At 39.5% G+C, this 19,235-nt stretch overlaps 1 protein-coding gene across 5 annotated transcripts in view; it reads right to left on the bottom strand.

Moving 5' to 3' along the window:
• Positions 1-19,235, bottom strand: part of MSRA (methionine sulfoxide reductase A) — a 462,984-nt gene that overhangs the window by 265,740 nt on the left and 178,009 nt on the right. For 4 of the 5 annotated variants that reach the window (XM_025921718.2, XM_086703802.1, XM_086703800.1 and 1 more), the window contains exon 2: positions 16,504-16,572. The exons of the other annotated variant lie outside the window; for it this stretch is intronic. In XM_025921718.2, the coding sequence (XP_025777503.1) occupies positions 16,504-16,572 (69 nt within the window). The remainder of the gene's footprint in view (positions 1-16,503; positions 16,573-19,235) is intronic. 5 annotated transcript variants of the gene reach the window in all.

The raw sequence follows: 19,235 nt of genomic DNA, 5'->3' as shown, positions 1-19,235 counted from the left end.
AGTTTTCTCCAGCAGGAATTTATTGTTTCGGGCTTGACGGCTTTCATGGCATTTCCTGTAACAATGATGGCATCTTCAATGATGTAATCCCCCCAGACTTTCATGATGTTCTCTCCATGAGGGTTCTCTTCCACTGCATTGGCAATCCTTTACACAGAGTGTCATGCATAATGAGCCTTAAAGGTCCTTATGACCCCCTGATCTAGAGGCTGAATTACATTGTGTCTGGGGGCAAGCAGACCATTTTGAGGCCTTCAGTGTTGAACTCATGGGGCTCTGCAGGGCCAGGAGCATTTCCAGTACCAAAAGAACTTTAAAAGGCAGTCCCTTACCAGCAATTACTTCCTGACTTCAGGGACAAAACATCAATGAAACCAATCCAGAAAAAGGGTTCTCATTGTCCAGGCCTTCTTATTGTAAAACCAAAACAAGGCAGTTGGTGCTTACCTTTCCCTTCAAGACTCAGGGATTAGCAGATTTATAGATACTGATCATAAACCAAACTGTATTTCTACAAAACAGTAGAGTTAATCTATCCCTTCCTGCCTTAAATCTTGGTGCTTGCTTCTTTTTCCTACTAATAAAAGTCCTTTGTGTCTTGCCGCCCCCCACCCACCCAGAATAGGGCACTTTTGTCTGCATTAAAAATCTATTCAGGCAGATACTCTTTCTCTGCAATGATTTTCTTTTTTTTTTTTTTTTTTTACTTTTTTTTAATATGAAATTTATTGACAAATTGGTTTCCATACAACACCCAGTGCTCGTCCCAGCAGGTGCTCTCCTCAATACCCTTCACCCACCCTCCCCTCCCTCCCACCCTCCATCAACCCTCAGTTTGTTCTCAGTTTTAAAGAGTCTCTTACGGTTTGGCTCCCTCCCTCTCTAACCCTTTTTTTTGTCCTTCCCTTCCCCCATGGTCTTCCATTAAGTTTCTCAGGACCCACACAGGAGTGAAAACATATGGTATCTGTCTTTCTCTGTATGACTTATTTCACTTAGTATAACACTCTTCAGTTCCATCCATGTTGCTACAAAAGGCCATATTTCATTCTTTCTCATTGCTACGTAGTATTCCATTGTGTATATAAACCACAATTTATCCATTCATCAGTTTATGGACATTTAGGCTCTTTCCATAATTTGGCTATTGTTGAAAGTGCCGCTATAAACATTGGGGTACAAGTGTCCCTATGCATCAGCACTCCTGTATCCTTTGGGTAAATTCCTAGCAGTGCTATTGCTGGGTCATAGGGTAGATCTATTTTTAATCTTTTGAGAAACCTCCACACTGTTTTCCAGAGCGGCTGCACCAGTTTGCATTCCCACCAACAGTCTGCATGATTTTCTTAATGGCATCGGAGAACCTATCTGCTGCCTCTTGGTCTGTAGAAGTTGCTTCTCCAGTTATCTTGACATTTTAAACCCAAACCTCTTTCTAAAATTATCAAACCATCCTTTTCTGGCATTACATTCTCCACCTTTAGATCCTTCACCATCTTTCTGCTTTAAGTTTAATGACTTCGCTTTTTCTCGAATCATATTTGAATCTAATGGGAGGCCTTTCTTACAGCCAAAACTGCCTTTTCAATATGAGATAAATAGGTATTTCACAAAAAGTGCAAGATTTTTGTACCTGCTGGGTTCACATCTTTCTTTTTCTTTTTTTTACAGTGGTCCTAACACTGGACACATTCATCTTGAAATGACGGACAACCTCAGCTATAGACCTCAATCTACGGCACATATGAAGCAATTCAACTTTTTCTTGTGATGTCATGACTTCTCTCTGCTTCTTGGGAGCACTTCCAGCATCACCAGCGGCACTTTGTAGGAGTCCTGTGGTGTTATTCAAGGCTTATGGTATTGCACTAAACACGATAAAAAATACGCAAGTACCATGAGAGATCACTCTTAACCGGGATATGCAATTTAAAAAACAGATGAGTTGTTCATGTAGAGATGATAAGTATCAAGTGGCATTTTAAGCGGATACTCCCAACCCTTGAGCTCACCACAATGCCAACAGGAGGTTGCTACAAAATTATGACAATTGTACAGTATTACTATAGTTAATTTTATTCAGTTATGATCTAATACTGCATCTTTATGCTTGTTTACATTTCTCTCAACTGCAAATGGCATCATGCATGGCCCATTAAGTGTGTGTCCAAGTTTTGATAAAGTTTAACTTTTCAAAATAGAATTGTCTGTATTTTATGGTAGTAAATGATAAAAACAGACTAGTATCTATATATATTTTATGCATATTCATGACATACCTTTTTCTTAATTTCTCCAATATTTCCAGGCAACGTCATTCATCTGTAAGTCCTTTCAAATTTTCACAAATCTCAAAAAAACTTTCCAATAAATTTATTGAAAACAATCCACACATAAGTGGACCCACGCAGTTCAAATCTATATTATTCAAGTGTCAACTGTACTCTCTACAAAGGATTTGTATCTGTTCTTAGCTAATGTGTCATTTAAAAGGGCCACTTAGGGGTGCCTGGGTGGCTCAGTCAGTTGAGCGTCTGACTTTGGCTCAGGGCATGATCTCGCAGTTCTTGAGTTCGAGCCCCGTGTTAGACTCTGTGCTGACAGCTCAGAGCCTGAAACCTGCTTCGGGTTCTGTGTCTCCCTCTCTCTGCCCCTTCCCCACTCATGCTGTCTCTCTCTGTCTCTCAAAGATGAATAAATGTTAAAAAAAGAAAAAAAAAATTTTTTAAATCTTCCCCTCTTTAAAAAAAAGGCAGGGGTCACTTAAATTCTTAATACCCAGGGAAAGAAAATATTCTAAAACTATGAAGATATTGCATTTGGGAAAGATACACAAAGGTATAGGCTTTTTATTATTATTATCAATTAAAGGCAGTGTGTGTTCACACAACAAGTACTGGACAGAGAGAAGACAGCCTCCTAAATGGTATCTCTGCTTCTTTTCTTACCATCAGAGCCAAAGTGATTGTTTTAAAAAAAATGAGTCATATTATCTCATTTCTTTGCCCAAAATCCTCTAAAGGCTTCCCATAACATGCAAAATAAAAGTCAAAGTCCCCACAGTAACCACAAGGCCCTTCATGATTTAACTCCTTCTTAATCTCTGACCTCAGCTCCTCTTCCTCCCCTCTTTGCTTATTACACTCCAGCATATGGACCTTGTGTCACACACACTCCTGCCTCAGGGACTCTGCACTTGTATTCCTTCTGCCTAGAATGGTTTTTCCACAGATCTCTGTATAACAACCCCCTTACCTCTTTAAGAGCTTTGTTTAAATATTACTTCATTGATGCCTTCCTGGACCATCATTTTATTTTTTTTATTAAAACAATTTTTAATGTGTTTTTTTTTAGGGTGGGGAGGGGCAGAGAGAGGGAGACAGAGGATCCCAAGCAGGCTCCATGCTGAAAGCAGAGATCCGGATGTGGGGCTTGAGCTCACGTGCTGTAAGATCATGACCTGAGCAGAAGTTGGAGGCTTAACCGACTAAGCCACCCAGGTGTCCCTTGACTATCATTTTAAATTGCAAGCCCTCACCCCAATCCCAACCTGGCATTCCCTATTCTCTTCCCTTGCTTTATATAAATCCACAGCACTTATCACAATCTGATATTCTGTACCATATACTTTAGATATTTATCTTATTTTTTACCTTATCAACTCTTTGAGGGGAGATATTTTTCCTGTTTCCTGCTGCAATAAACAACTTGATAAATAAGTGAATAAATTATCTGAGTCCTAGACTTAGTTCTACCATTAACTAGTAGCCTGACTCCAGGAAAGTCCCTTAATCTCTCTAGACCTCAGTTTTCTCATCTCAGAGCTAAATACAAAGAACAAATAACATAATATATCTAAAAATACTTTAAAGTATAAAAATTACTATTCAATATAAAAGTTAGTTTATAACTAACTAGTTATAAGTGGTGGTGTTTTACAGTCACTTCATTGCTAGGTAGAATTAAAATGTTCTACATGGAAGGAAAAAAAAACAGGGACAAAACTTTTAGTCCAGGGGCACCTGGATGGCTCAGTCAGTTAAGCACCCAACTTCGGATCAGGTCATTATCTCATGGTCCATTACCCCACATCGGGCTCTGTACTGACAGCTCAGAGCCTGAACCCTGCTTCAGATTCTGCATCTCCCTCTCTCTCTGCCCCTTCCCACCCCACCACCAACGCTTTGGCTTTCTCTCTCTCTCAAAAAGAAACATTAAAAAATTTAAAAAAAAAAGAAAAGACTTTCAGTCCAGTTATGAATGCATCAATAGCAACTGAGAAGCTATTTGTCATTCAGCCGGTACACCTGCCCACCTATTTATTATGTGTCACTGAAGACCCATGTATTGGCACCAGGATTAAAGCACATATGATTTGCTTGGGAATCCAGCTCTTACTTTTACAGGTGGTTTGAAAGCAAGGCCAATGCTGAACCCATGCGTATGGGGCCTTCTCCATTTTATGGTCATGCTAGTGCACATTTCTACAACAAAGCTGTTAAGGGGAGGCCTGGTCAAAGGATGTACTTGCCAAACATGAGCTCTTCGGCCAAAAGGAATGCTAAGAAGCAGTTCCTATGCATTCCTGACAGTTCATTTGATACACAGGTTGTTTTCACTCTAAGCTCCTAGTATCATCATATTCCTGAATTTTCCCAGGTGACCTTCCCCAAACCTTCCTCCTTCTTAATGTTCCCTATGAGGTGACTACAAACTCTTCCACTCCTCTCAATGCAAATGTCAATGCCACCTGGACAACTTTTATGGTAAGGAAAGGGAAGGCTGGTGGCAAAGAGGGTGACAAGAAATTCTCCCAAGTACTAAACGAATGCATGAGTGTTAGAAGCAAGATGAATGCCAGGCTTCCACAGGGAATTCATCTTGACCTAAGTGACAATATGATGGAAACTAAGAAACTGGGAAAGGACCATCACAGAAAGACATTTGAGATTCAAATGACTGCAAGAGGGGGTTTCAGGGGAGTCCAGAGATATGGCCAAAAAACTTAAACTTTATTTTCCCACAAAATAGATGGCACTGATTCCCACTAAGTAAGCTTGATTCTGGAAAGCCACATCTGAAAGTGTTTTCTTTTTCTTTTTCTTTTTTAATGTTTATTTATTTTTGAGACAGAGAGAGACAGAGCATGAACGGGGGAGGGTCAAAGAGAGAGAGGGAGACACAGAATCTGAAGCAGGCTCTAGGCTCTGAGCTGTCAGCACAGAGCCCGACGTGGGGCTTGAACTCACGGACCGTGAGATCATGACCTGAGCCGAAGTCAGACGTTCAACTGACTGAGGTGCCCCTGAAAGTGTTTTCAATCATCTTTTTTTTTTTTTTTTTTTAACGTTTATTTATTTTTGAGACACAGAGAAAGAGGGCAAACGGGGGAGGGGCAGAGAGAGTGAGACTGACAGACAGACAGACAGAATCAGAAGCAGACTCCAGGCTCTGAGCTATCAGCACAGAGCCCGATGTGGGACTTGAACCTATGAACCATGAGATCATGACCTGAGCTGAAGTCAGACACTTAACTGACTGAGCCACCCAGGTGCCCCTCAATCATCTTAAAGTAAGTATATTTTTAAAATATCTTTTTGACTTCATTCATGATAAGGCCTATCATGAACTATCATTAATCGTCACCATATTATCATGAGTGTTGGCATCCCAGCTGGGACTTGGAAGGATCTATGGTCAGACTTGTACCAGAAAGATAGCCATCTGGCAAGCACCACCTTTGGTCCCAATGTGATTGGTCTTGATCAACTATAATCCTTTGTCTAAATCCTGGGGTACCAATGACATGAGAGGAAGATGAAAGGTGTTCCATGTAGTAACTCCTGGTATAAAAGGACACCTGGGATGTTGCTGACACTTACACACAAGAATTCATGAAAAGTTCACAGGGGCTCTTTCATCATCATTCACGCTATTTTGGCCAAAGGTAGGCAAAGCTAAACGATTGTTTGTCAGTGTGAACCAAACATGTTGCTTCAACAGAATCCCACTTCTTAGGGTTTGGTGATAACATTCCAGTTATTTCTGAAAAAACAGATCTGGCATTTTTGATTTTGAATGCCTTAAAAAGAAAACTTATGTTGTACTAGGCCTAAGAAATTTCATTCATAGGAATTATTTTACTCTTATTTATTTATACACAGCATCATTCCAAAAGGAAAATTTGAGACAACTCACCAAAAAAAAAAATTTATATATACATAAGATAATAAATAATAAAGATAAAATGAGATTAAAAAAATGAGTCAGTAGACAGTTCCCAAAATACTTGGTAGTGAAAACTGCAGATAGTCCTACCTGTTCTATCTGTGAAAACTGGAAGGCAGAGACAAGGGAAAAGCACTCTGAAAAATATGTCTTCTGCTACCCTCAAACACATTCACAATATTAAGCCAAAGCATGAAAAAGCGCTGCAGGTGAGATAGCTCAGCTGTTAGTCTTCACAGTGGGCAGCATTCCTGAGGAGGCTTTGTCATTTCCTGGCTGCTTATCCATTCTCATCATTCCAATATTTTCACAGCATTCCACATCTAGAAACAAGATGGCCCCCTCTCTGGAGTTGGCTTTTTCATCCTGGGTTGCTGAGGTTCAGGACTAGAACCCACAAGGCAACATGTCCCCTGGTCACAAGACCTGGGTGAGAACAGCAGAGAAGATGGCTGCTACCCAGATCCAGCCTTGCCGGAGACATACCTTCTGCCACCTGACTATGTATGTGTCTGCTTCTTTGTTTTGCCCAAATCTGTTGAGGCAATCTGTCTATTGTGATTGCATTTTCAAGTTTAGCCAAATGGTCACAAATTTCAATAATTTGGTTAAATGCCCAAGTGAAAATGGTCATTCAAATTAAAGAGGTTTCCATCATTTGTTAAATCACTTTTGACTTAAGCAACTGTATTTATATATGTTTCTAACTCATGAATATACTTTTAACCCATGTTCAGATCCATGGAGCAAAGTGAAAGATAAGCAGGGGGAAGGACACATCTTTCTTAATCAAACTGGATGTCAAGATAACCAAGTAGTTAATAAAAGGGCTAGTTCATAAGTAAAAGGAAATGTTAGAATTAAAATAGCACCATCCTATAGCCTTGGATAAAATAATGGACCTAGGCAATGATCATTAAGGGCTGCTAATTTAATGGTTCAGTTACTAAATGCCTCCTGAATGGCTTACACACCCCACCTATGGATTCTGATCAGGACTCTAACTCCCAATTTTTAGGAAGTACAGAGGACTGACAAATATGGCCATTCAATCTAGACTGAAGGAGATAGTGCAGAATAATTATCTAATTTATTCAACAAATAAATTACAGGAAAAAGAGAGAGATGAACTTACAGGTTAAAAGAGACTAAATATTTATATCAACCAATTACAATGTATGGACTCATTTGGATCTTGACTCAAACAAATGGTTTGAAAAAACATTTATGAGACAATAGTGGAAATATGGACTCATGGCATACTTGATGATATTAAATAATTGTATTTTTTTGGTGTGATAATGGCATTATGGTATGTTTTCTAGACAGCTGCTCTTTTTAGAGATATGTACCCAAATATTCATGGATAAAGTGAGATAATATGTAGGACACCTGGGTGGTTCAGTCAGTTGAGGGTCTGACTCCTGATTTCAGCTCAGGTCATAATGTCTCACGTTCGTGGAATTGAGCCCTGCATAGGGCTCCACACTGAGCATGAAGCCTGCTTGAGATTATCTTTCTCCCTCTCCATCTGCCCTTCCCCAGCTCATGCTCTCTCTCTCTTTCTATAAAATAAAATAAAATAAAATAAAATAAAATAAAATAAAATAAAATAAAATAAACAAAATAAAACAAAACAAAATTAAATTTAAAAAATTAGATGATATGTGAGATTTGCTTTGAAATAACCTGAGATGGTGGAGAGCAACTGAGAATATACATGAAAAACACTCAGCCCTAACTGATAACCTGAAGCTGAATAAGGGAGGCTTCCTTATATCAGTTTATTTTTAGTATGTTTGAAATTTTTCACAATAAAAAACTAAAAGGTAAATATTTTTTAAAATCCATTAAAGAAATAATATTGATAGAAAATTCCTTATAAGATAACCAGTCTATTGATTGTTTTAGATGCATTACAAGTAATTTATGGGTTAAGCCAGAGAAGCATACTGTGCAACCCGTCACAGTGTGTGGCCTAAATATTCCCTGGTGTGTGTCAGCAGTCCAAAGAAAAGAGCAGTGTGACCAACAGCTCACAAATCTCCTCATGCTGCTCACTCTAAAGGGTTAGCAGTAGTACTGTTGACTGTCTCACATTACAGTGTTCTCCTTACACATACCCTTAAAAGAAATTTCTTTCTGGTTCTAGAATCAGGAAATTTTAAGATTCCCCCAAGCATGAAGATTTTCAATATCATTAAGTAAAACGTTGAAACCCATCACCACTTCACATATCAGGATGGCTATGGACAAACAAAATAACAAGTGTTGGCAGGGAGGTGAAGAAATTGGAATCCTTGTGCTTTGCCAGGGGGACTGTAAAATGGCTCAACCATTGTAGAAAATGGGTTGGCAGTTCCTCAAAAAGTACAACAGAGGATTACCATTTGATCCAGCAATTCCACTTCTAGGTATACTCATTAAAAGACTTGAAAGTAGGGTCTTCAAGAGATATTGGCACTTCCATGTTCATACCAGTATTATTCACAATAGCCAAAAGGTGGAAGCAACCCAAGTGTCCTTTGATAGATGAATGGATAAACAAAATGTGGTATATATATTTGGTGGAATACTACTCAGCCTTAGAAAAGGAAGGAAATTCTGGGGCACCTGAATTCTGGGGCTTAGATGGTTAAGCATCCGACTTTGGCTCAGGTCATGATCTCACAGTTCATGAGTTCAAGCCCCTCACTGGGTGAGCTCGAACCCCACCTCAGGCTCCATGCTGACAGTGCAGAGCCTGCTTGGGATTCTCTTTCCCTCCCTCTCTCTCCCCCTCCCCCTGCCCCTTGCTCACTCGCACTCTCTCTCTCTCTCAAAAATAAATAAAAATAAATAAATTCCAATACACATCACAACATGGATGAACCCTGAAGACAGTATGCCAAGTGAAATAAGCCAGTCACAAAAGAATAAATATTGAATGATTCCACTTATTGGAGATATCTAGAGTAGTGAAACTCAGAGACAGAGAGTAGAATGAGGGTTGCTGGGGCTTGGTGGAGACAGAATGGAGAATAATTATTTAAGGTATACAGAATTTTAGTTGGGAAGATGAAAAAGTTCAGGAGATGGATGGTGGTGATGGTTGCACAGCCATGCGAATGTACTAATGCCACTGAACTTTACATTTAAAGATGGTTAAAACGGCAAATTTTATATTATGTGTTTTACCACAATTTTTAAAAACGGAAACCAATCATACAACTAATTGGTCTTCACAATGCTGCTAGAAAATATAGAGCCAAATCTGTGGCCAACTTTAACAAATTATATTGTATCATGGCACGTACTATTTGTATTTCATTTCTCATAGTTTTCTTTGGTCTAACATTTAGCTAATTCTAAAGTATGCAATTTTTCCATGTCTTGTATCTATTTTAATTTTCCTTTATTTTGTTTTATAACAAGGCCAAAGATAAATGATTGGGAAGAGTAAGAGCAAGAGAGAATATATTAGCTGCCTTATATCATCTGCAACATGGGGCTCAGTATTTTTCTTAAAAATGCTAGTTGAGCTAAACTGAATAACAATTAACTTCAGTTTTTGTCATTCTCCATATCTACATTTTTCTTCTAAAAAAGCTAAATCACAGAGAAGCAGTAGATACATAATTGTTTCTCTAGCACATCCTCTTGAGCATATTTTTTCGGTAGAAATTTAAGAAATTACTGCCATATAGGTAAAATAAATTCTATAAATCTTCTTCATTTTCAAAAGTTTACAAAAAGTTGGTCAATTGGATGGTCACTATATACTAGCAAGAACAGTGAAATAATTAGCCACAACTGATCAACTCAATAGGTGAGGCCAAAAGAGAAATCATGGCATTTTCTGAGAGCTCTGTGTTGATTCATAAGGAAGCAACCAGTCTCATTTAGACCCATAATGAGAGTGGCCTACTAGAAAGTTTTAACAAGGGCTGGTCAGTACTGGGCCAGTATTAGTTGAGTTCTCCACTAATGCAATCTGTTATCCTTCAAAATCCCTGAGTTACAGGGCTCATCAGGTATTATGCAAGAGAGATTATGGATCAAATGGAACTGACTAATGTTGGGGTCAATCGCCTGAGGCCTGGATCACAGCGCATTCTGGCTGAGGAGAGCAGGTGGCCTCCCGGGGAACACTGCACAGGCTGTCCTATGAGCAGCAGTGCCTGAGATCTGTCCCATCTGTCCCCCATACCCTAAATGCCTTGAGGCATTAGCTCATGACATTCTGAAAACAACCCTGTGAGGCAGACATTCTTCACCTCATTTTACAGATGAGGAATGGGGCTTAGAGCAGGTAAGGTACTTGTCTAGAGTCATGTACCAAGGTTTATCTGACTGCAAAGGCCTCTGTGAGTTCAGAATTATTTATAGACTCCTCCACAACTTTCGTGTGTGTGGTGGGAGGTGGGGGGTAGAGCTTATTTTCTGGTTCTCACATGCATTCTAAATGATTGAGGTTAGTGGATACACGATTATCAAACATTACTGGATTTGGATTTACTCCTTTCTACAATGGGTTCAGTTCCATTCTCTAAGCACAAAAATCCCCACCCACAATCCAGCTTCCCTATTCTAAATATATCCTCCTCTCACACCCTGCCCGCCCCCAGGATACCCTCTCCAACTCCACACCTGTGCTCTTCCAGACTGGGACCAGGTGTGCTGTGCCATAACAAGCAATGTCATACAATCCAAATGGGATTTTCAGGGAAGTCTCTTCCCCTCTCCCTGTATTATCTGACCTCTCCACGCTCAAAAAGGAAATAAAAATTGAGAACATCACACACACACACAAAAGATAAATAAAATAAAATATATCTTAAAACATGTCCCTAAATGACCAATTATTGTCCCTTGAAGGTGCTTCAGATTATCATGGGAGGAAGGCCTATTTTTGTTTCCCCAAGTGCCTCATCACTTAAGAAGTTTGCACCAGTTAGCAGCCTGCTGTTCTAACAGTCTTGTGAATTTAGATTGTTTAGTTAATTATAAACACATTTCAAAGTCATTCTTTCTGGCCTTTTTCCTAGAATGAGTGACTGCCACTCTACAGCTCACAGAATGGTCTTCAATGGTTTTCAGTCAAGGTTCAGGGAGAAATATGCCACACCGGGATTTGATTATTTACCAACATAATGTTGGATTCAAGCCAATGAGCCACCAATATATTTTCCTTTGAAGTCTGACATATTGCCTGCTGCTTTCAATGCTGTTTTCTTGGCTAGCAGACAAAATAACTGTGGCTGTTTCAAAATTCACCTCCAACTGAAGTCAGGGGGAAAAAATGTCTTATGATTGGTTCATCTTACAGACATGGATCTCATTCTCCTTTGGAGTGCTCAAGGTGAGTCACTTGGACTGGGGTGCATCTGTGGCCCTAAAACAGTCACTAGCCCTTGCTCTGGAATCAGCCCTTCCACACACCTATTTGAGAAACAGTCTGGTAAATTCTTGGCACCTTGGCTATAAACAGAGATAAACAAGGTCATCAGCACATTTTCATGATGTCTTGGATTGTCTTTTGCTCCCTCTCATTTGAGAAGCCCTAAGAGAACCTGACAAAGAAAACATGTTTGAGATCACAGAGCCATTGCTGTCAGGATACCGAGAGCCTAAAAACCCACCCTAAGAATTCATGGAGGTACTTCTAGTGTTGTCACTGATATCAATTCCTATACATTAAGATTCCTTGCTACAGAACCTTACCTTTCTGCAGACAGGCTTGGTGTGGGTTTCTAAATGATAGGATCAAAGAATTTCTTGCTAGAAGGAATTTTTTCAAAAGGGTTTAACATTCTGAAATAAAGTAAATGCTCACTAATTGAGAAGAAAGACTCATATGCTATTTAGTCCCATTTTCCAATTTGTTAGGAATGACCACTCTATCATTTAAATACCTCTAGTGGTGGAGAACTCACCACCCTACGTTATTGGATACTATAAGTACAATATTAAAATTGCAAAGGCATAACTTGTGATGATCAATTCTCCATCTCTTATGAAAGAGCTATGAACCTGGTTTTATAAATATGAATTAACTTTTAATTTCAAGTCATTCAGAAAGATATAACAATATTTACTGAGGAAAATCTTGGAAGTTAGTGAAACTACTGGTGCTGATACTACATCATATATAATATAGTATAGTCTGCATTGTTTTTTCACTTGTTTACTTCATTTTATATATCTAAGTTCAATTTCAACTTGACTCAATGTGTATTTATTACTCTTGGCACAATATTTTACAATATACACTCTTGTTACAGGGTGACATTATATCCCAATTGCCTGAAACCCTTCAGGTTTGTACCTCATTATCTAATGTAATTTTTAACAGCACCCTTTCACTCTCAAAAGTATACTACTTTGGATGACAAATTTTATGGCACAGTACTGTATTTTAAAGTTTTTAAAAGTTGTATTTCATTTTTTTAAGTTGTACTAAAAACCTTCGCAAATTCACACATCTTCCCAACCCCCAGCTTCTCTGCATTTTCCTCAATTAATAAGTTTTTATTTTATTTGAAAATGATAAATCTTCTTGACTACAGAGTATATTTAATAAAATGAATAGCTGTTCTGTGCTTTATTTATTTATTTTTTTTTTGTTCTGTGCTTTAAAAAAAAAAACCACCACAGAATGGCTGGAGCCTCTGTGCTCTCTGCATGGATGGAGTGGCTCGCTGCCAATGGGATGTCACTTTCATTAAGTTATTGAGAGCTGGAGAGAACCTTTCTAAGTCAGGCACAGCATGCTGGCAAATGTAATGTGGATGTGTCCTCATGCCCGAGAAAGCATTCCCTCCACTTGACCAGATTTCTTTCATCTTTGGGTGCCTCAGTTTCTCTGTCTCTAACAGAGCACAATAATGCCCACTTCACAGGGCTGTTGTAGGATTAAAGGGATGATAGCCATAGGGCACTGTCAGCCACCGGGAACAAAGGCATGAAGTAATTGCAAAATGTTCGGTTCTGCTTCTCCAGCTTGTGGAAAAAGGGCTCCCACTGACTTGAAAGACAGCATCATACACAGACGAGGAGAAGCCCACTGGGAGAGCAGAGCCTATTACCTTCATTATCATTGTCCTAAAGTACAGAGGAGAGAAAGAGCAACAAAGAAGCTTAAGAACTGTGGCCACACAAAAACAAGACGAGGACTAACAAATCGGCTACGAAAGAAAATCTGAAAAAATAAACATCTTAGCTTAAAAATAATCTGTGAAGATTACATGCCAGAAATTAAGGAACACCTATATATTCTTTGGTCACGTGACACAATGACGCATTTGTGTATTTTTTACAATGGAGCGTACCCTGTCCTTTATACTTCCTTACATTATCCACTCTAAATGCCTAATGGCAGTTCAACAACCACTTTCAGAGTGGATTTAATTTAAAAGTTCCTCTGTAGATAGCATTCTGTAAAGCATCTTCAAATGATTAACCAATAGATAATAAAATTGCAACTGGTGATACTATTTTGTCATAAAATATTAACACCTCCAAGGCTGAAGAGTAAGTTGGGACAACTAGAAAGTGCCACTGGTGTTTGGTGAGCTCACAGTCAAGTAGATGTAAGACATTCCCTTGTATATTAACACATGCTACTAAAATCAAATGGGTAAAAGTGATAAGTAGTAGGAGATGTCATTCCAAGCAGTATTTTCCCAGCAAAAGCTATATGTCAAGAGTCCTTCAGCACACTCTGGGAATGCACAGAAATTCACAAATCAATTTGCTAAATTGGCTTGGCTGGAAATCGTGCATTTGTGCATGGATCCAGCTGAAAGCCATTTCTGAATCTACCAGACTTGCCCACGGCTTCTTCAACCAGTGCTAAGAGTCAGGGGACATCATAAGAAGAGCGTGGGCTTCAGGGTTAGTTACACTTGGACTCTAATTCTCCCTCCGCTATATCACTGGCTGAGTGACTTCGGGTAAGTCACATGAGCTCTCTGAGAAGAGGATTACATACTCATACCAGGCTTGCAAGGTGCCAGGAGGATTAAATGTCCAACATATGTCAAAGAGCCAAGTGCTACATACTTGGTTTAACCTTTTCAGTAGAGCTATAAACAACCCAGAATGAGAGAAGCCCACCCCAAAAGCCATCTGCTCCTTCTCTTCACTGCAGGCCAGGTGGACAAGTGATATAAAATGAGAACAGTTTTTAAAACATTAATATAAAATGCCTGCACCTACTTAACCCAAATAGGGCCTTAATTTAAGCATCTGGAAGAGTCAAACTGAAGTTCTAATAATGTAAACATTCTTAGATGTCAAAAGATATTCTAGTTTACAATCTGTATATTTCTGCACTTGCAGAAATGATACACGATTCACCTCTTGAAACCACACACCTTGGCCACTCACAGCGGGTTTCCTGAGGACTGCCTACCGCCAGATGAGCCTTGGGTCTTGAATATGTAAGATGGAGAAGCAAAGGCAAGTGTCTCAGAGCAGTCAATTCTCATCCTATCGGTGAAAAATGCTAAAGCTTGGAAAGGGAAAGGTGCTTGCCCAAAGCCAAGCAATGAAGGCCACGGGTTAGGATTTTTAGGAAAGCCACTACAAACCAAAACTGTGACAAATTATAATAATAATCTCATCACAGAGCTTTATTCACTGATATTTCCAATTCTGTGGCCAAACAACATCCATACCTGCCTGGTGCTGGGTCTGTCCCTTGGGAAGGAAGCTCTCCTCTAATAGCAAAACAGAGGAAACCCTGCTAAGATAGGTTAGCCTTATTTTATATTGCCCAATATGACATGGAATTGAGTGTCTAACATGTCTGGGGGGTGAAAAATCTGAAATACAAAAAAAAAATTATCAAAATAACCCATTGCACACTGATGTGACATTTGCTGTCCCCTGGTAACTGTCCCCTGATAGTTTCAAACCTGTAACTCCAGAAAAATGGCATTGTGTGAGCATAAGTACACAGAAGAAAAGTAACAAAGCAAATATTTAGCACACATTTTTAGAGTGTCCATTATGCTTTTTTCTATAAAAATCAAATTCTCTGTTTAAATTTCTGAGCATAATAACTTCTAACCACTGATAAGTACATTTTAAAGGGTGCTAGCCCATATGGAGCAAGATTTACAAATACCCAGGCAGAATTAGTTCCCTATTTCATAACTCTCCAACCGTTAATCATTATTGATTACTAATTCTGGTTCCATCTCTGTGAATAAGTTAATACTTTATGCTGAATAGGCTAATTTAGAGGTGGGTGATCCTGAAGCTAATTTGCAGCTCAAGGAGAACTCCATGCTTTAAAGCAGCTTTACATCAAAAGCCTTACAGAAGAGGATCATCAAGACCAGGGTAGAATGGGAGCTAGAAGAAGGCATAAAATCAGGGACTTCAGGTTTTTAGGATGGGAAAGATCATAAAACCTGTCTAAAGGCTGAGGGGAAGGATCCAGAAGCTACAAGAAAATGAAAATTCAGGGGACAGAGGTAGTGACGCCAGAGAGGGTGATAAGGGATGGACCCCAGGGCATTGCTGGAGGGAAGAGTGAGGGGGGAAGGCAAAAACAAGAGGAAAGAGGACATCAGCAAGAAAAGGGAAGGAGGGAGAAAAGGAGGAAGGTAGGCAAAGAAAGTGCCAAGTGTAGGGACATTTTAAAGGAAGTTCAGGTGACATTAAATATGGAGGTAAGGAACAATGAATTAAAAAGGACCTCATCACCAAAAGGCTTGGAAGCTAACAGGGAAGTTCTGCTCAACCACATAATTGTATATGGTAAATATATACTCAGAGATTAGATTTTATTCTGTTTAAAACATTTTAATTAACTTCTTTTCTAAGGAATATGCTGAATTCATAATGTAGGAGAAAGAGATTATTCAATTAGATTGATTTTTGTGGAATAACAACTCAAAACTACTTGAATCCCAGCCTTTGACAAAGTTACGTATCAATGTGGCGGGTGGGGGGAGCCTTCAAGGAAAGAAAAACTCAAACTGTAAATTATCAGGTTAATTCACAGTGTGGACATAAGAAACAGCAAAGACACAGTTTGATATTTGGTTTGCAAAGTGAGAAAAGAAAGCATATTAAATTCTATAGAATAATCTTTTCTGATCCCAGAAATACTAGGAACTCAATAGTTTTTTTTTTTTTTTTTTTTTTTTTTTTGGCTCCAATGACTTGTAAATATCTACAAGAGCCCAGATTTTGAAGCCCTGAGGACACTTGCTAAAACTCAGAAATTTGGCACTAGTCATTGCACACAATTTGGGTTTTCTTTCAGAGTTGATATCTTACCAAATACAGCCATCTGTGTTCCCTCTGGGAAAGGTTCAACTGTTCTATTGCCATTGACATGATGTTTGGCTAGAAAAAAAAAAAAAAAAAGGGAGAGAAGGAAAAAAAGAAATACAAGTTAAGTGTAAAGTTCCACACACATACTAACACATGTCATTAAATGTGTCAAAGAGTCTATTTCTCATTTTTAGTTAGAAGTGGCACCAAAGCTTACCCTTTTTAAGAGAGTTCCAATTATTTTGTTTTTAGTCTCAATGACTGAAGAGCCTAGAAATGATCTAGTTTGAGCGTGTGGCTTTACAAAGAAGGGTGCCAGGGCCCGAGCTCATGCAGAGCCATACAGCTAGTGGCCACAGAGCCAGCCCAGCCCCAAAGCTCCCGACTCCTAGCCACAGGGCCCCACTGCATCAGGCCAGGTCCTAAAGAACAAGGAAGCTCCAGGTTCCAGGGAAAATTGGGGAGGCTTCGTCTGAAGACTCTTGATGATCACAATATTGACCCAGTCAAGGAAGTGAGCCGTGAAGACAGCAGGATAACATCAGGGCCAATTTTCAAAAAAATAGAATAGCAGAACACATCACTGCACTACAATTCAAGTACTATTTCCAGGAGCCACAGACACTTGGCTTCTTAAAGACAAGATGGATGTCCCAGTGCTTCTTACTACCTACCCTTCATCCACCCTGCTTCCCTCTACCAATCATCCTTCCCACCCTGTGCATATCAAGGACTTAGAAATAAAATGTGACCAGGTATTGGTTTTCCAGCATTAACTTGTTCTCAAAACCTCCCAAAATGCAGTCAGGTAGAGAAAATCTGAGTATGTCCAGCTATGAGTATTTTTAAAATATCCTCAGCAATTTTTGCATGTGGGCATTTATGTTGAAAATATATAAGAATGGCTCAGAAGCTTTGACACCGCATCACATAGCACATATATTTTGATTTCATGGGTCACATTAGATTTATGGAGCACTGGCAAGGGCTTAGCACCACAGCTAGGCTCTGAGGGGACTGGGGAGAGTAAGACACGGCCCTCTTGGAGAGTATAATTATCTTCAAGAGGTATAAATGTCAAACTTTACCAGAAAGCTTACAATTATGTGCTAAGTCTTGGAATGGAGACTAAAGGTACTGTAAAAGTTCATGGCAGAGGAACAGCAAGCTGGGAAGTGGGAGCCAGCAACCTGGAGGAATTATAACTAGTGCAGAATCTTAAAGGAGAGGCAGGGTTTGGAAAGGCAGAGGGTGAGGAAGCACCTTGAATGAAAGCCAGGAGTGTGGATGTAACCAAGGCATCATCCAGGGCCAGAATAAAGTCTAGCCTGGGCATCGCTGAGGTGATATGTTGGGAGGCAGTGGCAAAGAAGGACAGATTGGTAGGCAGGGACCAGGTCATGGAAGGTCTTGAGAACCCCATCTAAGCTCAAAGGAACCCAAGGCAGGCCCTGCAGCACACTGCAAGTCTTTTGGAATCTGGAGGCTCAGCCAAGTTTAGACAATCCCTTCAGCATACCATCAATTCAGGGGCTCTCACTGGTTCCTAAGTAATGGTGGCACTATCCTAGGAACAGAAAACCTGGAGGAAGGGAAGAGGCTAGCCCAAGTCCCAGGTAGCCATGGGACCTTGTCAAGCACTCATTAATATTAGCAGCCATTGGTTGCTAAATCCAAAGAAGTGTGATGAGGCTTGATGTCGAGGTCAGAGTTCTGTTCTATGGTCAGCTCCCCACAGTCCCTGCCAGCGGTTCTAAAAGTGTTTGCCTTTACACAAATCAAGAGTTTTAAACCCATTCAAACTCTTTAATCCACTCATCTCACTCATAAGAAACTCTCACTCTAAAGAAACATGGGGGGGGGGGGAAGGTGACACATGTAGCAATATTTATTACTTACAATAATGAAATCTTAAAATCAACTTAATATCTAAAAGTACTAAAATTGCTTAGAAAATTGTAATTTGTGATTTATCAAAAGCATGGAAAAAAACCATGGAATATTATGCAACATATTTTATTTTTTTAATGTTTGTTTATTTTTGAGAGAGACAGAGTGTGAACAGGAGGAGAGGCAGAGAGAGAGGGACACACAGAATCCAAAGCAGGCTCCAGGTTCTGAGCTGTCTATCAGCACAGAGCCCGACACGGGGCTTGAACTCACAAATGTGAGATCATGACCTGAGTTGAAGTCAGACACTTAATTGATCAAGCCACCCGGGTTGATGTAACATATTTTAAATACAGCATTTGAGGGGCACCTGGGTGGCTCAGTCGGTTAAGCGGCCGACTTCGGCTCAGGTCACAATCTCACACTCTGTGAGTTCGAGCCCCGCGTCGGGCTCTGTGCTGACCACTCAGAGCCTGGAGCCTGTTTCAGATTCTGTGTCTCCCTCTCTCTGACCCTCCCCCATTCATGCTCTGTCTCTCTCTGTCTCAAAAATAAATAAACGTTAAAAAAAAAAAATTAAAAAAAAAAAAATACAGCATTTGAGAGTTATATAGAAATATATATAGAAATGTGAAAAAAATACTTGGGATAATGGTAATTGAATACAATCCTATTACAACACTGGAGGTAGATTATAATGACAACTAATTAAAATATGAATGCTTATAGGAAAAGAGAAATGCTCCTCTGGCAGAGAAACATACAAAAATAAAAATGACCAGGGTGATTATGCACGATATTTACCTTTAGTATTTTCCTTTGTTACTGTTAGATTCTTATTTTCT

This window comes from Puma concolor, chromosome B1, assembly GCF_028749965.1.
Source record: "Puma concolor isolate L17-30 chromosome B1, mPumCon1.1.hap2, whole genome shotgun sequence".
NCBI lineage: Eukaryota > Metazoa > Chordata > Mammalia > Carnivora > Felidae > Puma > Puma concolor.
This window is presented reverse-complemented; position numbering and strand designations above follow the sequence as displayed.